We start from the raw sequence: 12033 nt of genomic DNA on the forward strand, positions 1-12033 counted from the left end.
CTTTCCTGGCATGGAACCTCCACCCTATGAAGTAGCTGGAGAAAAGGTGACCAGGAATCCAGTATTCCCAGCCCACAGAATCTTTGCCTTATAGTTGAGTGGAGGAAGGGAGTCCCTGACCTCTTAGTCACAGTGGTCTCAAATGTTGTCTCTGCTGCACAGAGGTAGGGAGATGAGAAACACTGGCAGCCTTCTCCTCCTAGGGGAGATACCATAGCCCTTGACTGGGAGCTGGAGGGACTGTGATCCCAGTGTCCTTGGCCATATCCTCCCACAGTGGAGTTTCCCTTCTGCTGAAACATAGGGGAAGGAAAGGAGTGGGCCATGGCTAAGTACCACAGACTCTCACTTTTCCTACAGGAATTTAGTAATTTTTCTTGAATAAATATGTCTTTATTTGATATATATCTTAAAGACAATTTTTAGAGACTTTAAATGAGTTTTTCTAAAAATGATTTCTACCAGGTTTCCCCAAAGTCCCCTGCTGGGAAGTGTGTGAGAAGCTCTCAGGGTGCTGTTTTAGAGCTGGGTCTTTGCCCATTGTTTCTTAAAAAAAGTCTATATTAGGCCAGGCACGATGGCTCAAGCCTGTAATTCCAGCACTTTTGGAGGCCGAGGTGGGTGGATCATGAGGTCAAAAGATCGAGACCATCCTGGTCAACATGGTGAAACCCCGTCTCTACTAAAAATACAAAAAAATTAGCTGGGCATGGTGGCGCGTGCCTGTGGTCCCAGCTACTCAGAAGGCTGAGGCAGGAGAATTGCCTGAGCCCAGGAGGCGGAGGTTGCGGTGAGCCAAGATCGTGCCATTGCACTCCAGCCCGGGTAACAAGAGCAAAACTCCGTCTCAAAAAAAAAAAAAAAAAAAAAAAAGTCTATATTAAACACTTTATTTCTTAGAATGATTTAAGGTTCACAGGAAAATTGAGAGGAAGGTACAGAGATTTCTCATGTAATTCCTACACATACCCAAGGTCATCTAGTTTTTTCCTATGTTATCTTCTAGATTTATAGTACTGCATTTTACATTTAGGTCTATGATCCATTTTGAGTTAATTTTTGTGAAGGCAGGTCTGTGTCTGGATTTATTTGTTTGTTTATCCATCTGTTCGTTTGTTTTTTGCAATATGCGGATGTCCAGTTGTTCCAGCACCATTTGTTCAAAGGACTGTCTTTGTTCTACTGTATTGCCTTTGCTCCTTTGTTAAAGATGAGTTGACTATATTTATATGGATCTTTTTCTGGTCTCTCTATTCTGTTCATTGATCTGTCTGTTCTTTTGCCGATAACACACTGTATTGATTATTGTACCTCTATGGTAAGACCATTTTTAGAATTTTCTTTTTATTTATTTTTGTAGAAACAGCGTCTTACTAGTTGCCCAGGCTGATTTTAAGCTCCTGGCCTCAAGTGAACATCCTGCCTTGGCCTCTCAAAGTGCTGGGATTACTGGCATGAGCCACCACACCCAGTCTGTAGTAAGTCTTAAAGGCGTGTTATGTCAGTCTTCTGACTTTGTTCTTCTTCAGTACTGTGTTGGCTATTCTGGGTCTTATTGCCTCTCTATATGACCTTTAGAATTAGTTTCTATCCACAAAATAACTGGCTGGGATTATTAATTGGGATTGATCTATAGATCAAGTTGGAAAGAACTAACATCTTGACAATCTTGAGTCTTTCTATCTATGAACATGTACTATCTTTCCATTTATTTAGTTATTCTTTATTATTATTATTATTTATCAGAGTTTTATAGTCTTCCCCATATATCTTGACATATACTTAAGTATTTCCTTTTTCTTTTTTGGTGCTAATGTCAATGGTAATGTGTTTTTAGTTTCAAACTCCTATCATTCATTGATGGCATATAAGAAAACAATTGACTTTTGTATATTAACCTAGTGTCTTGCAATCTTGATATTATCACTTATTACTCCCAGTTTTTTGTTGTTGTTATTGTTACTGATTTCCTTGCATTTTCTACAAAGACAATCATGTTATCTGTGAACAAAAACAGTTGACTGTTGAGCTACACTGGAATTAGAGGCACCACCCCCTCATACAGAAGAAAATTGACATATAACTTTTGAAACCCCCAAACTTAATAGCCTATTGTTGATCAGAAGCCTTATGGATAACAAACAGCTGATAACACATATTTTGTGTATGTATTACATACTGTATTACAATAAACTAACTAAAGAAACTGTTAAGAAAATCATAAGAAAGGCAAATACATGGAAAGAACTGTACTGTATTTATTGATACCATTAAGTTTACATTATCCGTTTATGAGATAAATTGTCTGTCTGAAATAGTGGGCAACTGCAGCTGCAGACCTCAATATATCGTGCATATCAAGCAAGTCAACTTTTTCTTTTAATGTCATGACACATTCCAGTATTAGACATATCACTGAGGCAGAAAACTAACAAAGATATTGTGGAACTACACTTGACATATGACCAAATGGACCTAGCAGATACCTACAGAACACTCCACTCAACAACAACAGAATGTACATTCTTCTCATTTGCACATGGCACATACTCTAAGATCAACTGCATGCTTGGCTATAAAGCAATTCTCAGAAATTAAAGAAAAAATGAAATCATACCAAAGACTCTTTCAGACTAGAGCACAATAAAAATAGAAATCAATGCCAAGATTTCTCTAAACCATACAATTACATGGAAATTAAACAATCTGCTCCTGAATGACTTATGGGTAAACAATGAAATTAAGGCAGAAATCAAGAATTTCTTTGAAACTAATGAAAAAAAATATACAACAGTGAGAATGTCTGGGAGACAGCTAAAGCAGGATTGAGAGTAAAGTTTGTTGCACTAAATGCCAACATCCAAAAGAAAGATCTCAAATTAACAATGTAATACACACCTAGAGCAACTAGAAAAATAAGAGCAAACCAACCCCAAAGCTAGAAGAAGAAGAGAAATAAGCACAATCTCAGAGCTGAACTGAATGAAACTGAGACACAAAAAACCATACAAAAGATCAACAAAACCAAAATTTGTTTTTTTCAAAAGAATAAATAGAATTGATAGATCACTAGCTAGACTTGAAGCAATAGAGAAGATCCAAATAAACACAATTGGAAATGACAAAGGGGACATTACCACTGACCCCACAGAAGTACAAGGAACCCTCAGAGACAATTATGAATGCCTGTATTGATACAAACTAGAAAACCTAAAAGAAATGGTTAAATTCCTGGAAACGTACCACTTCCCAAGATTGAACCAGGAAAAAAGTGCAATCTTGAACATACTACAAGTTCTGAAATTGAATCAGTAATAGAAACCTACAATCAGAAAAAGCCCTGAACCATACAGATTCATTGCTGAATTCTACCAGACATATAAAGAAAACTGGTACCAAACCAACTGAAATGATCCTAAAAAATTGAGGAGGAGGAGGAGGAGGGACTCCTCTCTAACTCAGTCTATAAGGTGAACATCAGCCTGACACCAAAACCTGCCAGAGCCACAATGAAAAAAAGAAAACTTCAGGCCAATATCCTTGATGAGCATAGATGAAAAAATCCTCAACAAAATACTAGCAAACCAAATCCAGCAGCACAATGAAAGGTAATCCACCATGTTCAAGGTGAATGCAAGGTTGGTTCAACATACGCAAATCAATAAATGTGATTCATCACGTAAACAGAACTATAAACAATGTTTTCTGCATCTATTCATCATCTCAATAGATGCAGAAAAGGCTTTTGATAAAATTCAACATCACTTCCTGTTAAAAACTCTCAACAAACTAGGCATCCAGGCAACATACTTCAAAATAATAAGAACCATCTATGATAAACATACAGCCAACATCATATTGAATGGGCAAAAGCTGGAAACCTTCCCACTGATAATGAGCACAAAACAAGGATGCCAACTTGAACCACTGCTACTCCACATAGTATTGGGAGTCCTAGCCAGAGCAACTAGGCAAGAGAAAGAAAAGGCATCCAAATTAAAAGAGATGAAGTCAAACTATCTCCCTGCAGATGATATGATTCTATACCTAGAAAACCCCACAGTCTCTGCCCAAAGGCTCTAAGCAACTTCAGCAAAGTTTCAGGATACAAAAGCAATGTACAAAAATCAGTAGCATTCTTATACATCAATACTGTCCAAGCTGAGAACCAAATCAGGAATGCAGTCCCATTCACAATAGCCAGAAAAAGAATAAAATACCTAGGAATACAGCTAACCAGGGAGGTGAAAGATGTCTACAATGAGAATTATAAAACACTGCTGAAAGAAATCAGAGATGATACAAATAAATTGAAAAACATTCCATGCTAATGGATAGGAAGAATCAATATTGTTAAAATGGCTTTACTGCCCAGAACAATGTATAGATTCAATGCTGTTCTTATCAAACTATAACATTTTTTATAGAATTAGAAAAAAAAATTCTAAAATTCATATGGATCTAAAAAAGAGCCCGAATTACCAAAGCAATGCTAATCAAAAAGAACAAAGCTGGAAGCATCACACTACTTGACTTCAAACTATACTGGAAGGCTATGGTAACCAAAACAACCTGATACTGGTACAAAAACATACATACAGACCAAGGGAACAGGTTAGAGAACCCAGAAATAATGTTGCACCCTACAACCATCTGATCTTTGACAAAGCAAATAATAACAAGCAATGGAAAAAGAGTACCTTATTCAAACAATGGTGCTGGAATAACTGGCTAGTCATATGCAGAAGATTGCAACTGGGCCCCTTCCTTTCATCATATACAAAATACCAACTCAAGATGGATTAAAGACTTAAATGTAAAACCTAAAACTATGAAAACCATAGAAGAAAACCCAGAAAATGCCATTTTGGACATAGGCTCTAGCAAATATTTCATGTTGAAGACTACAAAAGCAACTGCAACAAAAACGAAAATTACAAGTGGGACCTAATTAAACTAAAGAGCTTCTGCACAGCAAAAGAAACTTTCAGCACAGTAAACAGCCTATAGAAGGGAAGAAAATATCTGCAAACTATGCATCCAAGAAAGATATAATATTGAGAATCTATAAAAAACAAGCAAAAAATAAACCCCATTAAAAAAGGTCAAAGGACACGAACAGACACTTCTCAAAAGAAGACATTCACATGGCCAATAGGCATATGAAAAAGTTCTCAACATCAGGTACTGTCTCACAATAGTCAGAATGGCTATTGTTAAAGTAAAAAAAAAAAAAAAAAACAGTGAGTTTGCAGAGAAAAGGAAATGCTTACACACTGTTGGTGGGAATGTACATTAGTTCAGTCACTATGGAAAGCAGTTTGAAGATTTATCAAAGAACTTAAAATATAACTGTCATTTGACCTGTCAATCCCATTATGCAGTACATACCCAAAGGAATATAAATTGTTCTAGTATAATGACACATGCATGTGTATGTTCTCTGCAGCACTATTCACAATAGCAAAGACATAGAATTAACCTTAATACCTGTCAATGGTGGACTGAATAAAGAAAATGTGGTACATATATACCATGGAATACTATGCAGCCATATAAAAGAATGAAATAGTGTCCTTTGCAGCAACATGGGTGGAGCTGGAGGCCATTATCCTAAGCAAATTAATTCAGGAGCAGATAACCAAATGCCACATGTTCTCACTTGTAAGTGGGAGCTAAACACTGAGTACGTGGTCACAATGAAGGGGACAATAGATACTAAGCCTACTTAAGAGTGAAGGGTGGGAGGAGGGTGAGCATCGAGTACCTATTGTGTACTACGCTTATTACATAAGTGATGAAATAATCTGTACATCAAATGCACATGACATGCAATTTATCCATGTAACAAACCTGCACATATATCCCTGAACCTAAAATAAAAGTTGGAAAAAAAAAATCTCTTTAAAACATATGAGTCATATCGGATCCTATCTTTTTATCCATTCTGAAAGTCTCCTGTCTTATAACCACTGTATTTAGACCATTGGCTTTTAATGTGATTATTGAAATAGCTGAATTAATATCTACCATATTTGTTACTGTTTTCTATTCATTACCTTTGTTTTTTGTTATTTTTGTCTTCCATTTGTTTTCTGCCTCCTTTCATTTTAATGGAATATTTTGTATGATTCAGTTTTTTCCCATTTTAGTATATCAGTTATACTTCTTTTTTACTCTTGAATTTACAGGATGTGTTTACAATGAATCTAATCCTCTTTCAAATGACATTATACCACTCACTTCTTCGGTAGTAGAAGTATTTTATAACAGGGTATTCCCAATTCCTCTCTCTTATTCCGTATAACATTGCTGCTATTCATTTCACTTATCAGTAGGCTCTGAATACATTATTATTGTTTTGAACAAACCATTATCTGTTAAGTCAATTAAGAAAAATAAAATATTTTATTTTACCTTCATTTATTCCTTTTCTATTGCTTTTTCTTTCTTTACATAGGCCAGAATTTCTGACCTATATACTTTTCTTCCTCTCTAAAGAATTTCTTTTAACGTTAAAGAAAAAGCAGGTCTAGAGGTGACAAATTCCCACAATTTTGGAAAATTTTCATTTCTCTTTCACTTTTGGAGGACAATTTCACTGGATACGGGATTATAGTCAATGGTTGTTATGGTCTGATGTTGCATCCCCCAAATTTCATAGGTTGCCATCCTAACCACTAGTGTAATAGTATTAGAAGATAGGACCTTTGGGTGGTAATAGGTCATGAAGGTTAAGCTTTCATGAATGAATTAGTGCATTCATAAAAAGAGACATGAGATGATCTCTCCCTGCCATGTGAGGATACAACAAGAGGGCCACCTGCAAACCAAGATGACTGCCCTTACCAGACACTGGATCTGTTGGCGTCTTGATCTTGGACTTCCCAGCCTCAGAACTAAGATAAATTTCTATTGTTTCATTAAGCAGCCTAGTTTATGGTATTTTGTTACAGCACCCTGAGCTGAGACAGTGGTTCTTTAAACCCTTTAAATATTTCACTCCACTCTCCTTTTTTCTTATGTGGTTTCTGAAGAGATGTCTGATGTAATTCTTATCCCTTATAAGGGTTACACCTTATCTATACATAAGGTGTTTTTTTGTTGTTGTTTTTTCTCTCTGGCAGCTTTTTTCAGTATTTTTTTCTTGGTCTTTGATTTTTTTGGTATTTAATCCTTCCTGGTATTCTGTGAGTTTTCTGGATCTGTGGTTTGGTGTCATTAATTTTGAAATTCTCGGTCACTATTGCCGCAATGTTTCTTGTGTTCCTTTTTTCTTTTACTTCTGGTATTCCCATTACACGTGTTACATCCCTTTTAAAATTGTCCTGCAGTTTTTGGATATTCTGGGTTTTTCGTTCTTTTTTTCTTTGCAATTAAGTTTTGCTAGTTTCTATTGACACTGTTTCAAGCATACTGATTCTTTCCTCAGTTGTGTCTAACCTGATGAGTAGTCCATCATTCATTCTGTTACAGTGTTTTTGATTTCTAACATTTTTTTTTTGTTTCTTAGTTCCCCTCTCTCTGCTTATATAACCCATCTGTTCTTTTATATTGTCCACTTTTCCCATTAGAACTGTCAACATATTAATCGTAGTTGTTTTAAATTTCTATGGAAATACGTGGAAGGTTTGTCAGAGAAGGCAGCAGTTGAGTTGAATCTTAAAGAAATAGGAGCTGCCAGGTGGAGGAGATACTGGGCCAATAGAATGAAAGGCTTTTATGAGAGAATGGCATGCTCAGAAAACTGCAAGTATTGTAGCAGAGTGAGGCAGTGGACTGCCAATCCTCCTACTTTGGGTAAACCATCTTATATTTGTATCAAATACAAGGAATGCAATTATGGATCAAGGCAAAATTGTTTAGGTGGTATCTCTGCATCCCTAAAAATCTTCCAGGAAACTGGCTTATCACCTATTTTTGGTCATCCACAAAGACAATAAATTCCAGAGTTTACAATTTCAAACTCTTAGACAACTGAAGATTCAAATGACATTTCATTGAATTAAAAGTAAATATTTTCCCAGAGTTTAGGCTTTTGTCCTGATCTATGTGGATAAGGGCCAACTGAATTTTGAGAACTCTTACTGTATCCTGAAGTCAGCTACAATAACTGCTGTGATCCAGAACACTAACCTGTTCTCCTAAACTTGAGCACCCACCTGGCAGAGGGAATCCCAAAAGCAAGTAGACTTCTGCTCTTGCCCAAGATAATCACTGGGGTTGAGAATTTTAGACCAAAAGTTGGGGGATTCTCTGAGAACCAGGAGACTTGCTTCCAAAGCACTGTCTCATGTGTTCAGAAGATAACTATTTTCCACTAGATGTTAAACATTCCTGAGGAAATCTACAGTCATGGTCCTTTAAAACAAAATAGTTACTCTTTTAATAGTGCAGTGGGCTCTCCTTGAAAACTTGTTAGCTACTAGAAATACTGCTGAGAGTAGATCACTCAACCCCAGATCTTCATTGTTCCACCCAGCTGTAATTAGACTGTGGCCTATATTTTTAATATACCTCACCTACCTGACCCTCCTTCTGCTTAGCCTCATTTTCTAATGGATGCCAATGTTGACCCATGATGCGAGGCTGCCTGATGCTGTTTTCTTACCACATCCATCTTGACTCTTCTGCCTGACATACCTGCTCCTTTGTGTGTCCTTCACAAATCCCTCCCAGTGCTCACTGCCTTATGAATGACAAACCGAGGTGCTAGACTTATTCCAGTGTCCACATGAATAAATGGCTGGAGATGTAAACTCATTCGCTGTAAAAGAAACTGTACCTCTTTACACCTTTCCCACATTTTGAGAAATAAAATGACTATTTTTAACCATAGTCTAAGCATTTCGCTGCCATTTTGTGCCACACTTGTGCTTTGTGCAACTAGCAACTTTTAATATACAGTATTTCTTCTAATCAATGGAAGTACACAACTTAACACTTTATCTTATTCTGTCATCATTTTATTCATGTATGTTTCATCTGTGCAATTATTTGATAATCTCCTAGTGGAGATAAATGGTTCCTAGCACACCAATGATATGACAGAAAATCAGGAAATGATGTTTGTTGACTGATTCATTAAAGTGTCTAGGGAGGTTAAAATCAATGACATTACATATCATCCCTGCCTTGAGTCCTTAGGTGTCAAATTCTGGTGTCGAATACATAAGTAGTTTTGGAAGAAATCAAAACTTCAGAGATATTTTCCATGTTGATACAAAAATAAACATATGTTTAAATTTTTTTCCGTATTTTTTCTGGATTTCTTTTTAAGTCTCTGAAAGATGTCCCCACTACAGAAAATGGGATATCTAAAATTTGTGGTTTATGCATATGCATGTGTAGGGGACAGGGAAAGGGGAAGCGGAGGGCTTTCCTTTTTTCTTTTTACTACCTAAGCATATGTTATCTTTCATTCACAGTTCTCAGAGCAGCATAAAGCTAGATTAACTCTCCCTTTGGAATTTCAGATATAAGGTGGTTGTCCATCATTCTTATTGGCCTGCTCATCCTTATTTTTAGTTAGATGGAGGGTTGTATGCTTAGAGCTTTGCTGGTTAGTTTCTTCAGCTTGAAGACTCTTATATTTTAGAACATTTGCATCCATTTCAAAGCTTGAAGAAGCAGTCTCCCACTTGCTGCTGAAAGGTTTTATGTCTTCATTCTTTATGGCCCAGATTTGAGAATGTTTATTCTTCTTGGGGACTTTGAGAGGTGATAAACTTTCAAATGACCTGTGGGGCTTGGACTGGACCCATTCTGAGGAGTTTGCTATAACATCCCCTTGGATTATAAAAGGTTGATTTCTGGGTGCTATCCAAGATGTGCTGTATTTCTTTATATTTTTGCAAGCAGCCGGATTTGGTCTAGAAAAGAAATGAAATATGTGAATTTTTGTCCATCATGTACCTACTTTGTAGTCCTAGGTATATTGTCATAGTATAAATAATATTTTTTCTTTTTAGTAAGTTCATCCTCAAGAATTTTACCATCATTTATAAGTCTTCATCTCTGATTTTTTTTAGCACTACTCCAGTCCTGTACTTCTAAATGCCTAGAGGATATGTTTATTTGGATACCTACTCTGACCTTAGCCTTCCTAGTATACTAGCCACTCTGGGTCCCAGCTCCTTACCTGTATATCTAGTTGAAGTAGATGGTCACTAAAAAGTAAAGTAGTTGTTTGCTCTAAAGATCTGTTGTGTTTATTCTATTAGAATAGATTCAGTATATATGCTATGAGTTTTGTTTTCTATTACCAGTAAAAAAATCAATGTGAGTCTGAGAAAGGGAAGTTTTCCTTGAGGGAGTTTTGCAAATTAATAATTGCAGCCACTTAACATCTCTGTTTTTTTAAGCATTCTATTTTTAACCATAGAATATCAGCTATATTTTTAATTAAACTTTTAAATTTTGAGATAACTGTAGACTTACATGCGTTTAGGAGAAGTAATACAGCGAGATCCCATGAACTCCCAGTTCCCCAAAATAGCTTGCAAAACCATAGAACAATATTGCAATCAGGATATTGACACTGATGTAGTCAAGATCGAGAATACTGCCCTCATGTTGCCCTCTTATAGTACCTGCTTCCCTCCTTCCCCATCCCCTCCTTAATTCCTGGCAATCATTATTAGTCTATTATCAAGTTATATTATTTTGTTATTTAAAGAATGTTACATAAAGGAATCATACTGTATGTAACCATCTGGGATGAATTTTTTTTTTTTTTTACTCAGAGTAATTGTCTGGAGATTCATCCATATTTTGTATATCAGCAGTTCATTCTATTATAATTGCTGAGTCTGGGACATGAACGTACCATGGATTGCATAATAAGTCATTCATTCAAGGACATCTAGATTATTTCCAGTTTATGGCTATTACAAATAGTTATACACACAGGGTTTTTTGTGAGTTAATTTTTGTATAAGATGTAAGTCTAAGGTTCATTGTTTTTAGCCTATGGATATCCAATTGTTCCATCACCATTTGTTGAAAGGCTCTTTTTTCTCCATTGAATTGCTTTGGAATTCCCTATCAAAATCAGTGGAGCATATTTATGTGGTCTATTTCTTGTTCTCGCCTCAGTTCCATGATATATATGTTTATATCTCCTCTAATACTACTGTCTTGATTACTCTAGCGATATAAAAGTTCTTGAAATCAGATAGACTGATCTCTCCCACTTTATCCCTCTTTGTCAAAATTGTTTTTGCTATTTTTGTGCATCCGCAGGTAAATTCTGGAATCATCTTGTCTGTAGATACAAAAGATCTTGCTGGGATTTTGATAGGCTTTGTGTGCATATTAATCTGGGAAGAACTGACATCTTTTTGAGGCTTCCAATTTATGAACATACTATGTCTTTCCATTCTTTAGATATTTTTAAATTTCTCTTATTCATGTATACTCTTCACTATACAAACCCTGTACAACTAGGTATTTTATTTTTTTGAGAGATTTTAAGTGGTATTATATTTGTAATTTTGGTGTTCATATGTTCATTGCTTACATATAGAAATGCAATTAATTTTGTACATTTATCTTATATTCAGAGGCCTGCATAACTTGCTTATTAGTTAAAGGTTTTGTGTGCCTGCGCGTTTGTGTGTTGTGGTAACTTTATTAGGATTTTCTAAATAGAGAATAACATCTTTCACAAGTAGGGACCATTTTATTTCATTCTTTCTGATTTGTATGCTTTTTATTTTTTTTTTATTGCCTTATTGCAGTGGCTAGAACTTCTAGCACAATGTTCAATAGAATTGTGTATTAGTATATTCTAACACTGCTAATAAAGGTCTACCTAATACTGGGTAATTTATAAAGAAAAGGGGTTTAATTAACTCACAGTTCCACATGGCTGGGAGTCCTCACAACCATGGTAGTAGGCAAAAGAGGAACAAAGTCACATCTTACATGGTGGCAGGCAAGAATGCTTGTGAAGGGGAACTCCCATTTATAAAACCATCAGATCTCATGAGACTTGTTCACTACCATGAGAACAGTATGGTGGAAACTGCC

The 12033-nt window shown here is 36.0% G+C and overlaps 1 protein-coding gene across 4 annotated transcripts in view; it reads right to left on the reverse strand.

The window, feature by feature from the left end:
* Nucleotides 1-8948: 8948 nt before the first annotated feature.
* Nucleotides 8949-12033, reverse strand: part of AGBL3 (AGBL carboxypeptidase 3) — a 140370-nt gene continuing 137285 nt past the window's right edge. For all 4 annotated transcript variants that reach the window (XM_078343712.1, XM_009003028.5, XM_078343710.1 and 1 more), the window contains one exon: nucleotides 8949-9872. In XM_078343712.1, coding sequence (XP_078199838.1) covers nucleotides 9473-9872 — 400 coding nt within the window. In that variant the 3' untranslated portion in view covers nucleotides 8949-9472. The remainder of the gene's footprint in view (nucleotides 9873-12033) is intronic.

Source organism: Callithrix jacchus, chromosome 11 (assembly GCF_049354715.1).
Source record: "Callithrix jacchus isolate 240 chromosome 11, calJac240_pri, whole genome shotgun sequence".
Lineage (NCBI taxonomy): Eukaryota > Metazoa > Chordata > Mammalia > Primates > Cebidae > Callithrix > Callithrix jacchus.